Below are 18,084 nucleotides of genomic sequence, written 5' to 3' on the forward strand. Positions count from 1 at the left end.
GCTGCTTTAAGCTCTTACAAGAAGAAGGCATTAATCTGTTTTATAAAACGTTATGACAAGGACACAATTTACTCTGCAAAGATCTACAGACTCAGATCCAGATTGGAAAGCAACGTAGGAATCAAGGTGGAACATAAAATGTGATTTCATTTTCTTTTTAACAGTTTGGCTCTGACCGTCCTGTGAGGCTGATGTATGCGGACAATTTGTTGCTCTGCTCAGTTTTTTTTACCCAACAGCTACAAAATGTACAATTTTTATTACTAATATTATTTTTTTTAATCTCAACTTGAAATAAACGCTACTAAAGCCAGACCTGGGTGTTCCTCTTTTACGGGAAGAACGGAGGCGTTTTTCTTCATCCTCTCCGGCCCTTGACATGCCGTTCGTACTGATTAAAAATGTAAGAAATGAGCCGACACGGCAGACAGCCACGCTGAAAGAATTTCCTGCCTGGACGACATGTGCGGGCTGCAGGACCGGGTGTTTGCGGCCGCCTCGGCCTGAAGGATTCGGCTCAGAAATGGCTCCTACAACAAACGTTGCCTTTTGGCTCTTTAAGAAGGAACGTCAAGGTTTGCTTTCCTTCTTTTATTGTCTACTATTTTATTTCACATATTTCAGGTTTCATTAAATGTGTCAGGATGTTTTATTCTTACAGAAACAGCCAAGAGGAAGGAAGGCTGGCTGAACTGGCCACCGAAGATTTTTTGCGGGGTTTTAACTTCACTTGGAAAATAGGAGGTAAAATCCCACCATCCAGTCAGTTTGGACAAGATTTCATGCCTGAAACGTATTTCCCAAGTTTTGCCTAACATGCATGTTAATATACATATTACAAAAACACAATTTGTCCATTTCTTGCTCACTGAGTGTGGAAAAACTAAAATAATTAGTGTGAATGATCACCTTTATTAGAGCAGTAATTTTATCAGTTTGCTGTTCTGAACAGATTTCTGCTTCTCAATAAATTGCATCTTTTGTTGCTTGCGCATCCTTTTCCTTCCACTCAACTTTCTAATTTATAGTTTCATACCTCATTTTGTGAGATGTGTGCGTCTTTGACCTTTTGTGACTCCACTTGTGAACAACAGTCAGCAGTTTTCCTCCTGGATGTGTAGACCAGTGCTATAACATTCATTCATCAACCCTTGAACCCAACAAAATTCACACTGTTCCTGGCTAAAACCAATTTTAAAAGTAAAATGAAAATACATTTTCAGCAGGTTGGTTGTTTGGAAAACACAAAATGAAAGAATGTACCACTTACCCTGTTTCTTGACTTTTATTGACAGCCCCCCCAAAAACAGCATCGCATATGCTGAAGACAAATTAATAAACTGAGAATTGTTAAGATTTGATGCATGTAACGAGAAGAAAGAAAAACAAATTTTTCACTTCTTGATCTGCTGATCAAGCCACAACTGTCTAATTCTGATCTCTGATTTGAAGGCCATTCTTTCTCCAGAGCATTCATTTCGGTTTTCACTTAGAAAATTAATAATCTGAAAACATGTGGACAGATCACAGCAGTCTTATTACAACGAAATGAGCAAGTTTGAGGTAACTGTTTTTGTCCTTTTCCTGCTCCACCCTGCACACAAACACCAGCTCTCTCTGGGTTTTTTTTTCCCACATCGGTGTGAAGGAGCCGGAGAGGCGGGGAGGCAACCCTGACCTCGCCCTCGTCCAGAAGACTAGGGAGCGTTTTCCCACAGCATCACGTCAGGACTGCATCACTGGGGCTAAAAAAGCAAAACACCAGCACGCAGAAACGCCTCTGACAGGGAAGCCTGTTTGAGGCACAAAGAGCCAAACTGAGTCCTCACTCTTTGGGCAACGGGATCCCAATGGCAGTCTGCCGTCCCGCCATCTGCTGCTGGGCCTGCCTCAACTGCTCCTCGCTGCAGCAGTCCTGCAGGAACACGGCCGCCAGGTTGCGCAGGCGGGGGCTCTCTGCCAGGGAGAAGCGCAGCATGCACTGCAGGATTCCCGGCTCGGAGATCTGGGAACGGGTCGCGGGCGTGGCGAGGTTCATGAGGGTGGTGACGGCCGACAGGATGGTCTCTTCCCGCCGGTTGGACAGGCAGTTTGTGACCAGGCTGATGCCGCCGCTCTGCAGGATGACCTCTCTACACTCAGGGTCCATGCTGAGGTTGCACAGCCCCCCTGAGAGCACAGAGGAGGCAGTGAGGTGAATCTCACGGCTCAAGAAAACTCAGATGTACTGATGATGAAAAAAAAATTCAAGTGTAGGGAATTGGAAAGGCAGCTTTAATTTGGCTTTAAAGTTAATTATTAATTCGCCGTGAGTTTGTGAATTGAATGACTGCTGCGTTCTTTATATGAACATTGGTGGCATCCCACAGGGATGAGTGTTCGGGACGAATGTTATCTTTGGATTTTAGTTCAGTTCATTTTGTCTGTATGGCAACAAGTTTTGACAAATATGTCAGATGTCCCAGTTCATTTACAGAAGCGCTCAAGGAATCAAATTCATACCAATACGAGTCAATCAGACGTATTTTCAATTAGAAACAATCCAGTCTTTTCAAAGACATAATACTGGACAGTCTAATTCCAGTTGGAGTGATGATTAATCAAAATCCATCCATAGATCTACACTAAGTCAACCACATGAACTTTTCAATTTTGCAGCAATCCCTCCTCCTGAGGAAGCTTGTGGCCAAAATGGAAAGAAATAACTCAGAGAAAACAAACATAAAAAAAAAACGCAAAATTTTAGTCCAGGTATTTTATAGGTAGTTCACATGTGCAACGTACCTGTAGCATTGAAACTGGTACGTTTTTGTTGGCAATATTAATATTTTCTGCTCCGTAAATGATTTGGAGCATTTATTTCACCTTACTTGGAAACTGAAAGACTGCATAAACATGCACAAATGTGAGATATGAAAAGGATCAATTGAAACTGATTAAGTAAAAACAAAATGATGGAAAAAAGAGATTAAACATATTTCTTCTAAAGCACTAGGAAGCATTGCAGTACTAAAGAATAGATATTAAATATTCATATTGTCAACTGCTCACTAGTTTCACTCTATTTAAGCATCTGTGCAGAAATCCAGGGCAACGACTGCAAAAAAGACAGTCAGGTTACTAATACGGTGAATGTAACAGTGATTGTACCAATTCACTATTTCTGAACCATTTTAAAAAGATATTAAAATATGATTGTTGTGAATTTTTATGTTTCACTGAACTGAAACTCTTACCCATCCCAAACTCCACAAAGTTCTGGTTCTCCTCGGTCAGCATGTCCAGGAACAGGTCGGGCACCTGCAGCTCCCGTAGATACTCCATGTTCTTTGGGTCGTACGCAAAGTTGGCGAGGTTGGCCAGAACCTGCTCTTTGGCTTCTAATAAAGGAGAAATAATGAAAAAAAAAATAATAAAATGAAATCAATACTGATATACTGTGTTGTTCTAATTCACACCACCAGAAGGCGCTGTTTGTTACTGTCGCTACCCCCCTTAATATATGAATCACAAAGCAGTGTAGACATTTTCAACAAAATTTCTGTCAAAAATGATTAAAATAAATTACGAGTCAGAATAATAAATTAAATTCTAGTCCCTTTCTACCATATGAACGTGGTTTAATCTAATATAGCTAGATCTGCATCCGCTAACAGGAATGTACAACAGGAACCATGAGTGTAAAGAGTCTCTATTTACATGTATTTCCCCCCCAGAAATGAAACATTTTGTCTCCAAAGGAGGCTTTACAGAAACAAAAATAATTAGAGATCAATTAAAATTCGTCACCTTCACTGTCCGTGTCCTGAAATTCAGTGACAAGAGACTGTAGATACTCAAACCGCTCCGTGGAGCTCATGTTTCAGCTTCCGGCTCCACTTTGGTCGCTTCATGCAAGTCGGCCTCCGATTAATCTGTTTTCAAGCACAGGCTTCTTTTTTGTTACTTGTTTTGAGTCGTCCGTCTCTGAAATGTGCCCGAGAAAAACAAACGAGCAGAAAAACAGTTCCGGGTTTCCCAGGTGTTGTTGCTATTCTGGTTCCCACCACAAAAAGCGGAAAAATCGCAAATTCAATGCTGCGTTCTGTGCACATCGGAAATAAGAGTTCAAATTTGACAGAGTTCTGCCCCGAAAAGTCGGATTTGACAGACTAGCTCCACGTTTAGGATCTAATATAGTTTCAACCCTTAAGCGCAAAGTGAAAGCTGTAAACTAATTACTCTCTCCTGTCGGATAAAACGTTTATGTTTTCTAATTATTTCGAGATTTCAGCTGAGAAACTTCAGACATCAATTGGGACGCAAAATCCGTCACAACACCGGAAGTTGTTACCGGACCTAAGGAGGCGTGTTTGTCTGTGCTGTTGTGTCAGCCCACACTCGGAAGGTCATCCGCAGAAAAATAACTACCTAATGTAGGTTTAAAATTGGAGTTTAGTTTCAGGTGATAAGCCTCGTTTACGACACGAACTCGCTACGATGAAGCAACACCAGCTGTCCGCCGGAAAGCGTTTCACCAAACCGATCCTGTTCGGCAGTGTGCTGATCGGACTCGCTACTGTGTTCATAAACAGGTAATTCATTTATTATTTGCGCCTCTAGTTACATTCAATACATTTACGATTTAAATACACAATAAACAACCAGTTAGCCTTCGCTGTTATTCGTTTACTTTTTGGTCCATCATTTATTTTCATTGCCTTCGATGTGATTCTTTGACATGAGACATTTTTCACTCAGTTTTATGTAATCCCCCAGTTTTGTCTCTGCAGAGCACTAAACCATTAATGTTGACTAAACCGTTTAGTTGACCAGAAAAACTTTTTTTTAGAGTTTAGTTTATTTTATTTTATTTTATTTTATTTTTTTTTTGGGACATTGACATTTGAGTCACATTAATTGATTTTTCTTTGTAGGAACCAACATCTGTCTCTGGTTTTACCTGCATGAATCACAATAGCACCAATGTAGAAATCAACCACCAAAAAACAACCATGGAAGAAAATTGTTTTCTACATTTCTAACTTGAAACTTTAGAGTGGAGATTTGTGATGAAATAGCCTTAAGCATTTCTTAAAGTTACATTTCCAGCATTCTTTCACCTTCATCTCCCAGTTTAAACTTATCTTCAGGAATAACTGATGCTGCTTATTTGTTCGCATTCATGCACAATCTCCTACTGGTGGTGATGTCAAAGTGTTTACACTTTAATTAGTCAGTTAACTTATTACAAACTGTCTTAACGTTTTCTAAATAAACTGCGATCAACTTCCACCGTTTGGTGAAAGTTTAGAGAGAAATGTTCAGTGTTTTTTACATGAACACAAGCTCTACGGTGTGGAAATTGTTATTGGGGCCATCAGTGGTGTCAGTAATGTGTTTAAAATTAAATTAGAGGAAGCTCTGAGACATAAGAAGTAATTTGAAAGGAAAGTGTCATTTTTCCAACATGTGGTGTTAAAATAAAGATCAAAATTTTCAGGAAAAAACAGAGATTGCTGTGCTAATTGTGCTAACTGCTTACAAAAGATTGTGAAGCGAGTTTAAATATTACACGTAAAAATATGTTTAAAACCCTGCTTTATAGCCACTCTGTTCTCTCACGAGGTGTGACATCTCCTCTGCTGCTAATATTGATAATTAATAACCACTCACAGCAGGAAGCTTCAATAAATATATTTAATGCTGTTTTTATATCCTGACTGCTGGAGCACAGAAAGAGAATGGTCAGTTTCAGCACGACACATGCTTATAAAAACTGGAAATCAGAAGAAATCAGAAAAGTGATAAAAAATAAACATTTGTTATTTGGGCAACTATTGCAAGAGAATCTCCAGATCTGTTATTTAAAATATAATTTGGAGATCCTGCAAATGCTCAACTAGACTTACAAAGTTAACTTCAGGTCAGATTGGTTTCTTCCATGAATGTTGCTGAACAGTTCCTGAAGGCCGGTGATAAATGGGAAGCTGTTCTATTTAAGAATATTCATATAATCCCTGCTGGATTTAACTTTTTCACAATGATAGCTGTAGAAATCTGTCCTTCTGGTGAGATTTCCGTGTCTTCTGCCGTACAGACACAAGTTCTTCAAGGACGTGGATGTCTTCCGGGCCCAGGAGAGAGCACGCAACGAGTCCAAGAGGATGGAGGTCCTGGAGAGGCGACAGAAGCAGATGGAGGAGCTGGCAGAGAAGAAGAAGCACGGCGGGTCGTGACTGAACAAAACAGACACTTATGGGCTCTGTTTACCTTGCTGATGAAGTCGGCCGACGCCGAGCAGATCAGCAGACTCTGTAAGCTTCCACTTTTCAGAGAGAAGGGAATAAAAATAGGGCTTTTCTGGGTTTGGCACTCGGTCTGTGTGCACAGATTGATTTGTTGCCTTCAAATAGTGAAAGGAGTCAAACTGCTCTCCATGAATCAACTCCAGATCTTTATAAGCCATCTGAAGAGAATGTTGTTTGTCCAGCAGAGGGCAGAACATGCAGCTTAAAGAGCCATGTGAGTGAAAGTTGTGAGCTAAATCGTTATTATCTTTGCTGTGTTTTTATTTTTATGTAATGTTTCATATATTTGCTATGGCAAACCCTGTTCAAGAAATGTGCTCATTACCAGAAAGCAGTTATGATTATAAACGATGTAGATTTTCATAATGCTATTCTAGATGAATTAATTGCGCTTGGGAATAATATATTTCTGTTCATTTTGATGTTCATAGCTTATGAAAACCCTGAATGTTGTTTTTCAGAAAATTTGAATGATGCATCAGACCAATAAAAAATATACAGGAATTTGGATCTTCTAAAAATGAAAATCGAATTATTTTTTAATGCAAATGTAGATTTATGAGCCAAATAATTTAATTTAAAAAAAAATATATTTTTAAGTTGTATTTGCCCAAGTTAGTACTTCCTTAACAATAAAATGCAGTGAAGTCATTTGTGATAATAAATACATCTTTTATTGGTTACATGCAGTCAAGAAATCAAATAATCCCACAAACATCAAAAAACATATTGCACTAAAACTGACCTACATTCCACATAAACCTAGAAATAAATTGTGCAAGGACTTAAAAAAAAGTTAAAACAGTCAAAAAGAGAACAGAAATAAAATTGAGAGATAGTTCAGATTTTTAGATGCACAAGTTAGATGTGAATAAACAAGAGTTCTGTTAAAAAATATCCAACATAATAAAAAAAAAAATAAATCAACAGTCTGCAGCATAAACAGCCATGGACCAAAATCACAATCAATAAAAATGTACTTTGTGTTGATCAAAGTTTGCAGAAACCTCCTTTGTTTGGCTCCGCCTTATCTTAACATTCACTGGGTAAGATACTGACTGCTCGTAATGTCTCTTGAACGTCACGGGTAGAAAATCTGAACTATCCCTTTAGCATGTCTGAACCTTCGCTGTGAACGCGGATCAATATGACCAATACTGTGCACTTCATGTCACAAAGTTTAAAGTTACGTTGTGTGACTCGCTACAAAGACACTAGTTCTGTAAATAAACGAGGCGCGCTTCAACACTTTCCAACACCAGAGAAAATGACTTCAAGCACAATTTAAACTGGCCGACAGGAGTGTGAAGGTTTAGCTGACATTATTGCTAAGTCAAAATGTGAGAAATTCTGTTTACACGTGAGAAAAGTTGTGTTTATTGTGCCAGATATGTAACATTTGCATAATATTTTCCTTTTTTCGACATGATGCACTCAACAAACCCGAGTCAGGTGAGCAGAAAGACCCTCACGGTCTTTCTCAGAGCCAGACAGATAAACAAACACCCACTACTCACACGTGGAGCCATCAGCACAGCAGTTATGAAGCACAAGAGTCGAGTCAGAACAAGAGTCGAGTCAGAACAACAGACGGCGTTAAACAACAAGGTGGGCGCAGCTGGAGACGGGGCAACGAAGCGTTTGATCTCTGTTCCTGTGCCGCAGGGTCTCACACAGCCAGGCGCACCAAGCCGGGCGAGGAAGCGGCGGGAGCGGAGGTGATGGCCGTCAGGGTCCCGGGGTCGAGCCTGTTCACCGTCCCGCTGCAACAAAGCCACAAAAACAATCTCACCATCCACGCATCACTTCCTCTGTACAGGATCCAAAACTGACTCAACGTGAACATCGTTCCTTTCATGAGTTCAGCAACTATCAGACACACAGATGAGATGGAAAGTATGAAAACGATCACACAAATAAAAGAGATTTGTGCGATCTACACACCCTAATGTGTGTAGATTAAAAGGTTTATAGACATTTTTCTGATATGTTTTTTTTGTCTTAAAAGATGAGGTAAAATTCAAAAGCAAAGACCTGCTATGTTTAAAAAAATAAAATAAGAAACTGAAAATAGTAGCTAATTTTCCATAGTGTTATGATTCCAGGTAGAGTTTGAACTGATTAGTAGCAACAAGTATCTCAAAGAGCTCACAACTTTCCAGAACTCACAGGTCATTTCCAGGAAGCAAAGATACATTTATTTCTTTTGCACTTTTGAGCCACAGGACGATTCAGAGGACTTTACACAATACATGAACACACTGGTTACTTCTCAGAACTGTTTTAAAATAAGCTAAATCTGCATCGGTAAAGGAATGCAACCAGTAAAGGAATGTTCCTGGTGAGTTCTGAAAAAGTTACAGAGAATTAATGTTAGCATGTAAGATACTCAGCAAATAGGTGGAACAAACTTGAAAACATCACAGCTCCTGGCAGGACAACGACCCTAAACATGCAGCCAGAGCGACAATGAAGGGTTTTGACTAAACATACTTATGTGTTGGAACGGCCCAGTCAAAGCCCAGAGCTAAATCCCATTGAGAATCTGTGGCGAGACTTCAATGATTCTTTCCAACCCTAATCGTTGGCTTGCTGCTTCCTTCTTCCTGTCCTTCCTACCTGCCTGCTAATCATATTGATGGAGTGACTTTCAGTTCACTCTCTCACTTTCCCACCTGCGTTTATTACATGATTGTACAGAAATAAACCTAGCTTATCGGTTTGCAAGGGTCTCCTGGTCTGGGTGATATTTTCAGCTAAAATTTTTGTTTTTTGTTCAATGAATTAATTTGTATCACTGCCAGAAGCTTAGGCCGACACTCTACCAGTTCAGGTCTGATAAAAGACTCCATAACGGGACGTCAGAGCTCTACCGCCACCGTCAATCAGCTCACTCCAGCCCACCGCCGCTGTTATTTCTACGTGATTAGAGAGGAGGCTTGTTAGACCCAACACAGCATGCATCCCAAAACCTTCTCCGCAGGTAAAGGAGCTGGCTTTACCCAGAACTAACGCCGGGAATATGACTGTCTCAGTTCTGCTGGGACAAAACGCACACACGTTTGAGATTCCTCTCATCATTTCATCTGTGAGTATGCCAATAACGTGCTGTGATACTTACGCTTTGTCAAAGTACGACGTACTGAGTGCTTGAGTGTAGCTGGTTGTGTTTGCGTTGAGTGCGTTGCTGTTGTCCAGAGAGAACGCTTTCCGGGCCTTCTGGTCTTTAGCGAAGTTCCTGCAGGCGGCGAGTTTCGACTCCAGAGCCTGGATGGAGGTAAAAACACAAAGAGGGAAGAAGGGAGAGTTTCTGGAGAGTTTCTGGAGAGAGACGAAGTGGGTAAAACAGAGAGAAGGAATCCCTCACCCCGACTTTCCGGAGTAAATCACTGACGATGTTGAGCGCCGATATTCTGGCAGAGGGAGTCAGAGGACAGTTGCTGCCGTAGCCGTTAGACAGAACTGAAACATCAACAAGGAATAAAAACTAAAACCAGTAAATCGAAGACTGAAAACAGTTCTTCACTGATACATATGCGTATATATAGAGCTCAAATGCTTTGGCTAAATATTCATACAATGTGAATATATTTCGTTCAAAATCTGTACTTTGTGGTAAAACTTCATTTTAGATGCTCTATATTAAAATGTAGAAGTCGACTTTTGGGTTGTATTGAACAAAAAACAAAAGTCTGTGATGTTTTAAAAAATGTGAATATAAAAATAGTTGTAATGTTTATATATATATATTTTACTTCTTTTATAAGTTTGATTTTATTCATTTTACAACTTGGTTTTTGTTAAGACAGTGGTGGCTTCATCACAAGGCTGTGGACCAGAAATAAGTTTCGTCTCATTTTCTCTACATTTCAGAAAGCACAAACAAAGAAAATATGCATTAAATGCTAAAATAAAATAAATAAAGTAACAAAATGCAATTTTATGAAATTAAATCACTGATCATGTTTTCTTAAATTTTATTTGACATGTTTTATTATTATTCTTTTTATGTTTTACATATTTTCTGAATTTTGAAAAGAAAATCCCTTTTCTTTAATTTTTTTTCTGTAAATGTGTAGATGTTAAACAGTTTTTATCTTTTTAGAAAACTCTCTTTCTTTATCAACATCAGAAAACATCCAGCAACCAGAAAGCCGTTTCATCTTTCTTTACATAAAATTAAATCAGCAGGACATTTTGACAAATTGTGTTTTCTCGTCTGAACTCGTCTGATGATGAAGGTAACTCAGTCGGATGAAGAATCTACCTGATGGATTGGCGAAGGCGTTGTCCAGACTTTTGCTCAGAGGCGTTGCAGGGAGCGAGAGGGAGGCTTGCACTGCGGAGTCCATCTTGACGTTGTCCTGCGTCGGGGAACTTGGCGCCGACATCCGGCTCATGTCTGCCTGCCTCTCTCGCACGGCCAGCTCCTGACGCAAATCTTTAAACCCGACAGAGGAAAGAAGACGTCAGCAGGAGCCTTGAAAAAATACTCATCTCATTTTAAAATGGTCATACTTTGTCATGTTAGAACCTCAAACTTCAATCTGTTTTACTGAGAAACAGATTGTGAAGTTGCAGTCCACGAACATCAATTTCCTCATCTTTATTAGTTACGTTATGGCAATGAGAGGAAGGCGAACGCAGTATGTGAACGAGCTGAGTGAGTGACAGAGTGGATCATAATAACCACCTCGCGCTTCATCCTTTAGCCTTTGCACCGACACCAGGAGCGACTCCTTCTCGTCCAGCTCGCTCTCCAGGAAGGCGTTCCTCTCGATGGCCTGGTTCAGGCGCTGCTCGAAGTTCTCCAGAGAAACGATGGTGGCTCTGAGGACGCAGCGTAAACGTCAATACGGGACAGAAACATCTCTATTTCACTGCAAAAACACAAAATTTCACCAAGTATTTTGTTTTATTTTCAAGTGAAAATATCTTGTCACACTTGAAATAAGGCAAAGCTAACTTACAAGTGACTTTTCTGCAAGATATAGGAGTTTGTTTTAGGCAAATAACTCCTTAATATTAATCAGTGAAAGTAGCAGTTCTACTGGTATATTGTCTCAATTATACCAGGACATTTATCCCATGTTAAAAGTGAAATAATCTGCCAGTGGAACTAAAATGTTTTCATCAATATTAAGAAGTTATTGACTTAAACTCATATTTTCTGAAAAGTTACTTGTAAGTTAGTTTTGTTTTACTCCATAATAATATTTGCACTAGAAACGTGACAAAAAACAGTTTTTGCTTTTTCAGTGTTTGATCTAAAGAAGTTGTTCAAAATGAAAAAAAAAACAAAAAACATCTGAGCAGATCAGTTTTGATGTCCAACCTTTTTCTCCAGATCACTGAGAAAGTTCAGTGTTATTTGTCCACAACTTTAACAAAATTTGCACTTACTATTTCTAAGTGTAAGTGGGAATAATGTGCACAGACCGTTTGGCTCTCTCCAGGTCGTCGTTGGACTGCTCCAGCTCTCGGACGTATTTGTGGAGCTGCTCCTTGATACTGCGCGTTTGTCCCAGGTCGTCCTCCAGCACCGAGATCTGCTTGAAGCTCTGAGAGTACTGCTGCTCCAGCCGCTCCTGTTCAAAATAACAGAGTCCATTTCAACACAATGCTCCGGCTCCTGTTGCTCATCGCCGTCCATCTTTCTTCAATATGCCCTCTTTTGGCTCTTTCCACTCCTGCGGCGGATGTGAACTGTGACCCATTTATCCCGGAGACAATAAGCTCAATAAAAACCACGAGGCTTTCTGTGTCTGACCTACATCTGCTGATGGTTCGCAGTGGGAACAGAGAGCAGCCACATGGGTCTGTGTTTCTGCTCCAATCCCTGCTGAAAACCCAGTGACTAAAGGAGCAGGTACCGACTCAAATCCCCAGCAGTGAGGCCGGGGAGTTTCTGGGCCAAGGTGTCTCACGGGTTTTCGTTTACCAGACCTGGACCAGAACTAAGATCAAGTGAAGAATTTCAGATTTTCAGATTTTTATTGTGTAAAAAACAGCTGGAAATATGGACGAGGAAACGTGGTAATTATAAGGATGAGTCTGAGCCTCATGAATTATTCATTAGAGCGGTGCGTGTTGGTGTTCGGAAAGAATGGGGCCAAGCAGGTGGCAGGATTAGAAAAGAGGGGGGGTCTCAGATACGTTTGCAAACAGCTCCAGCTCCAATTTTAAATCCTCCCCGAACAGAAATGTTTGATTTAGGGCTCCAAAACCCAGAAGGTAACCAGCATCCGGTGTTTTGTGGGTGTTTCTGGAGTTACCTTCAGCGTCTCCACCTCGTTCTTCAGCCTCTGGTTCTCGGCGTGCAGGTCTTTGACGCGGTGCTCGGCCTGGCCCAGCTGGGCCTCCAGCTCGGCCTCCAGCTCTCTGCTCCCCTCCTGGAACTCCAGCAGCTCCTCCTGGGCCTCCTCACAGCTGTGATGCGAGAAGCCATTAGTCAACAGGAGGGCTGGGAGCCAGGAATCAACTGCTGCAGCAAAAAACGTTTTCTTTTTTTTACTTTTTCATGTTTATTTTATCAGACCGCAGCTCTGACCCACATACAGCTAACAAAACTCAAACACGGGAGGCGCTTCAGAGGATTTACGTGCTCAGCTTTACTACACTTGTCAGGGGGGTCAGAGGTCAGTCTGTACTTCCAGTGGAGATGTGTCTTGTTTCCCTGCGGTAGAAACATAGACTGTGTTGATGATGGCAAAAGAAGAAGAAGAAGAAAAGGAAATCCTTAAAGCACCTTGATAAAGCTATGGCAAACCATTAGTAATTCAGTGTAATACAGAGAGCAGATCCATCACCATCTACAACAACTCTACAAAGAATAGCTGAACAATATGAGTTACAGCAACATTTTAATTTTGGGATTGATGAAGTATTTCCGAATTAAACATCCTAGTTTGGAGGTTTCTGTCCAACCACTAGAAATGTAAACATGCGATGAAACTGGAATCATGCTTATTTTTAGTTTAAATTTTGGATAACTAAAACTGGCATAAAAATATTTTGCTCTACAATGTCTCATAATCACACAATGATGTTAAATGTGCAAATCTGGAATAAAAACAATTGTTTCTGAATATTTTCCGTTCCCTGACAGAGTACAAACTCTGCTCTCTCAGACCGATGCTGTTCAACTTAAACTGGTGGTAAAAGCAGAAATGACATATTTATTTAGATCTAACATCAAATCATGAATGAATCAGCATGAAACCAGGCCTGAATATAAAGTGAGAATCAAACTTACTCAGTGTTTTAACCTCGCCGGATACAAATCTAATGCCCCTTAACCTCTCAGAACATTTTATAAAAATCAATGTTTATCAAGATCTGATGCAGATGATACAGAAGAACACGTGACTTCAGAGGAGCTTTACCATAAAGAGCTGATTATGTAAGCGTCTGCTGACACACACACACACACACACACACACACACACACACACACGCACACACACACACACACACACACACACACACACACACACACACACACACACACACACACACACACACACACCCAGCTGTCTAAAACTGGCATCATGTGAGCTCAAATGTTGCTGGTGGCACCGAGCCAGGAAGTCCATTTGTCCTCGGCACACGGGGGTAATACTAAGAGAGGCTTTGAACTGGTTTCACTTTGAAAAGGTCGGATATTACATGCATGTCCACTTCATCCTTGTTGCCACGCTTTAAAGACGCTCCTGCCTGTGGAAATGAGCGATCAGAATCCTCAACGGAGGAAAATCACACTTTTAGGGTAAATTTACATCACCTGCACAGCTCATTTTGACTTGAATTACCTTTACTACACTCATACCTTCCAACTGAGCAGAAAAAAGTTACTGTATTATTAACATAATACTTGGATAAATCAAACCAGAACACCTTCTTGTGTTTACAGTGTCCCCCACATGGCAATCCATGCTATTTTTAAACCACAAGACATGTTTTTTTAGGTAAAGGTCAAAGTTCCTGCTTCAAAAAAAAGCGTCTCATTAATAATCTATAAATAGCAGGCAGCCTCAGCTCTGAAGGACGTTTATTGTCTGAAAACATTTACATAACTGGATGTTGGCTTCCTTTGACACAAGAGCTCAGTTTTATCTGATCAGTCTAAAGCTGCGTTCCGGCTTTAAGACTCAGGTACGTTTCACAGCCTTCAGTGGGAATTGTTGTGCAAAAAGAGAGAAAAAACAGAGTCTTTGCAGCTTTTTATACCCTCTGTGAAACATGAGCTGCTGAGAGACACTTTTCCTGCTCAATGCGGAGAAGAGTGTCACTGGAGATGGAGAAACTGGTTTCATTTGAGAGCATGAAAACGAGCTGTGGAATAAGATACAACATTCCCGATTAGAGTTAGAAACTCCCTGAAACACACACAGCCCACCAGGTTTCCAGCTAAACTTTCAGCTCATACGTAGTTAAACATGTCTTCATCAGGAAAACATGTTTAACCTCTAAATGTTTATTTAAATACAAGTACAGCTAAAATACAAACCATTTTACTTAGCTTACAAGATATAAGAACATAGAGCAGTGCATCTGTTGTGCTTTTGTTTTTATGAGTGAGGAAATGGGACACAGAAAATGTTCTTACTGTTTTTGTCCTATTACATTGATTAGCTCTTTGAACACATTTTAATTTTAGTAGTTTTATTTGTCAAGGAAAATTAAGTTATCAAAATCAACCTGGCTCTTAATTAACCACATTTATTTGGGAATCTGAGTTCAGTTAGAATAACCTGTATGATGAAGAAATCACCCCGGCTGACTACATAAAGTAGGCAGAAAAATTCAAGAACAGATGAGAAAGCTAAATCTCTGGTATGTATCGGTCAAGAAAAAACTTCACAACTTCTAAAACATTGAGAAGCTGGGAAATGATCCAAAGCACAACAGCAAGTCCAATGAATGGATTGAAAATATATGATGTGACTTAATCAAAGTCTGTGCTTAAATGCTCAAAACAAATAGATGCATGGTCTTTAAAAGAATGATTCATGCTCTAAAATACATTTAAAAAAATATTTCTGTAAAGAGACGCCGGCCAGTGATGTAAAAACACTCACTGCCACTCACTGTGTTCACTTGGGCCGAGTGGCAACTCAGAACGACACCATAGGTTAATAATTTTGTGGAGTAAAAGAGCTTTTACCCTGTGAAATATTTACGGTTATATCATGATAAAAGTGGGAATGTTTACAAGAGGTATGATTACCTTTGATAAAGATCAGATGTTGATTATGCTCAGTAAAAACATATAAATAGCCTTTGGTAAATAAACCAAACCTTTCTGTTTCTGCAGGGGAAAAGCATCCACTCCATGTTGTCATTACTTACCCTTTCTTGTACTTGATGGAAAGAGCTTTCCAGAAATCAATTTCCTCGTCCTTCGAGGAGAATTTTGGCATCATGTCCATTTCCATGGCAAACAAATCTGCAGGAGAGAATTAGCAAAGAACATATATCACCTTGAATTTACTTTCAATTATCAACCTCAAACAAGAGTCAAGATAAAATTATTTTTCACAGGTAATGTTCTGTTTATAGTCATACATTTAAAGAGTCCTAAACACAAATCATCTACTGCTGGCCTGAAAACTACTTGGCACCCTGATAAATCTCTATAAAGAGCCTCAAACTGCATTCAGGTTTGATCAGTTTCAACAATCTTTGCCCATTCCAGTGAAATCTCTCCTGATCATCCTCGGTTCTCCTCTTCAGCTCACCGTCCTCCACAGGTTTGCTACGGGTTTAGGTCTGGAAACTGGAATGGAAGCAGGTTGATTTTTTTTAATTTGGTGTGGTTCTGTATCCATGTGATTAAATGTTTTTGATCGTTATACGCTGAAAGACCCGGTGATGACCTATTTTCAATGTGAAAAAAAAAAATGACTGGGTTTTTTCTTTAGCCCAAATGTTGGGTTTATGCTATTGGGGAGGTTTGAGCAGACAGTTTGAGCCTCATCGTTTTTACAGGCAGCCATTTTGGATTGAACAACGTGATTCTCTTCCACAGGTCGATAGTAAATAATGTTAACATGATCCAACCGAGCAATGTTGCACAAAATCAACTAAAGCCTAGATTTGTCAATATTTGATTAAATTAAAACATAGCCCTGGTTGGCTTGTTTTTAACCCAGCGGTTTTTACACTGGAGCGTTACAAAGAGTTCTCGATACTGCCTCAGGGACTCAAATTATTACAAATCCTCCATCATACTTGACAGTAGACCAGAGGTGAGGTGCTCATGGAGTGGGAATATTTAATCACAGCCCACAGTCTCAGTTAAAGTCTCAGGAGAGTGTAGCAGAAGCCTCGTGTTTCAATGTTTAACCCAGTGATAAATGAGGAGGGCGCTAGTAAACGCAGTGCAAATACAGTATAAGATAAAGTGTAGCTAGGACTTACACCCAGCAGGGCAATATTAATCAGAAACACTCAGTGAAGACTAACAGCCCCCAACATGATGGTTAAACAAAGGGCTTTATAAATAAAGACTTACAGAGTCTTTATTTATAAAACTTTGGGTTTTTTTTTCATGTGTTATTTCATTCCACTCACAACTATGCACTGCTTAGTTCTGTATAGTTCATCACATGAAATCTACAAAAAATACATTAAGATGTACAGAGCTTCTTGAATAACTGTTACATTTAATAATGATGAGATCAAAACACATTTGTAAACAAAAAAAGATCTTAGTTTAGTCTAATTTGATTACATAAAGCACTTTTAATGTCTAACAGACAAACAATATTTTATTCATAAATGGTGATCAAATAATTTATCTTGTTATTAAATGTTAAATGGGTATTTATTATTTATTACTAGTGTCACATCAGAATACCCTTAAATTAGGTGTGGATTATATTTTTAGTCTTTCAGAAATGACATATGATAAATTTTTTTAAATAAATGGATCTGGGTTTAATGGGTTAATAGATGGTGAAGCTGAACACAGATCAGATGATTATCATATTTTAATGACTCATAAAGAAAATATTAGGTGTACATTCTATTGAAGTGTAGACAAAATGACAGTAAACGTCCATTTTTCCATATTTATATTTAATATGGGACTTTATTGGGGTGAGGGCGAGACATATCGATGATGCTGTTGAGCTCAGCTGTCAAAACTGGGTGTGCAACAATCCGAACACGACCAGCCAGAGACAACCGCGAAGGATCCAGGATTTTAATTCGGTTTGTTCATTTTATTTTTTACTTCAAGAAAAGGACTATATGAAAAGCAAAGAGCATCAGTACCTGATCATCGCTTCCAAGGGTTTATGGGTCCATCGCTGCTCGGAGCTGCAGAAGCTGACCGTCCTCTGCTGTCTGATGGTCTCCACTCCACTGCGCTCGGCGGATTTAAAGGGAAACGCACCTATAAATAAAATCACAGCTTCTCCTGTTCTATCTCCTTCTGCGGGATGTTGAGAGTGAGCAATGGATCCCCACAGAATAAAAATATGCATATCTGAAACACATTTTAAATACTTTAGACGCACAGATGGTTACAAATGTACATGCAAATGATTTCTTATTGGAAAAAAGGCATGGCTGTTGAAGGCCTTTAAAATAAATTCACTGATTTAGCTTTTTCTTTTTTTTTTCTTTTTACAGAAAATAATTTAGATGTAGGGTGGACCACTGGACCTGCTCCATGGGCATTACCACTGCGCAATATTGCGCATGAGACACAAGTTTATTAAAATAGCACCACCTACTGGTGATCCAAGAGCACAGACTGTGATATTTGAAGGATGTGTTTAAGAGC

At 39.6% G+C, this 18,084-nt stretch overlaps 2 protein-coding genes across 5 annotated transcripts; both read right to left on the bottom strand.

Annotated features, from left to right (window-relative positions):
* Nucleotides 1-1,270: 1,270 nt before the first annotated feature.
* On the bottom strand, nt 1,271-4,220 carry armc7 (armadillo repeat containing 7). Its single transcript, XM_055042814.1, has 3 exons — nt 3,790-4,220; nt 3,237-3,380; nt 1,271-2,169 (listed from the first exon to the last, which is right to left on the bottom strand). The coding sequence occupies exons 1-3, from the start codon at nt 3,857-3,859 to the stop codon at nt 1,826-1,828; spliced, it is 558 nt and encodes a 185-aa protein (XP_054898789.1). The 5' UTR covers nt 3,860-4,220; the 3' UTR covers nt 1,271-1,825.
* Nucleotides 4,221-6,941: 2,721 nt separating this feature from the next.
* ndel1a (nudE neurodevelopment protein 1-like 1a) lies at nt 6,942-17,675 on the bottom strand. Of its 4 annotated transcripts, none has more exons than XM_055042810.1 (10): nt 17,571-17,675; nt 15,642-15,738; nt 12,566-12,719; nt 11,730-11,878; nt 10,984-11,120; nt 10,558-10,731; nt 9,658-9,752; nt 9,412-9,557; nt 7,874-8,053; nt 6,942-7,839 (listed from the first exon to the last, which is right to left on the bottom strand). In XM_055042810.1, the coding sequence occupies exons 2-9, from the start codon at nt 15,725-15,727 to the stop codon at nt 7,960-7,962; spliced, it is 1,035 nt and encodes a 344-aa protein (XP_054898785.1). In that variant the 5' UTR covers nt 15,728-15,738; nt 17,571-17,675; the 3' UTR covers nt 6,942-7,839; nt 7,874-7,959. The 4 variants fall into 4 exon arrangements, with proteins under 4 accessions (XP_054898785.1, XP_054898784.1, XP_054898787.1 ...); XM_055042811.1 differs by lacking the exon at nt 6,942-7,839 and adding an exon at nt 9,293-9,327 and having other exon boundaries at nt 8,027-8,053; XM_055042809.1 differs by lacking the exon at nt 6,942-7,839 and having other exon boundaries at nt 7,936-9,327.
* Between the last annotated feature and the right edge of the window lie 409 nt (nt 17,676-18,084).

The sequence above is a fragment of the Poeciliopsis prolifica genome, unplaced genomic scaffold (assembly GCF_027474105.1).
Source record: "Poeciliopsis prolifica strain line A6 unplaced genomic scaffold, Auburn_PproV2 SCAFFOLD018, whole genome shotgun sequence".
NCBI classification, from domain to species: Eukaryota; Metazoa; Chordata; class Actinopteri; order Cyprinodontiformes; family Poeciliidae; genus Poeciliopsis; species Poeciliopsis prolifica.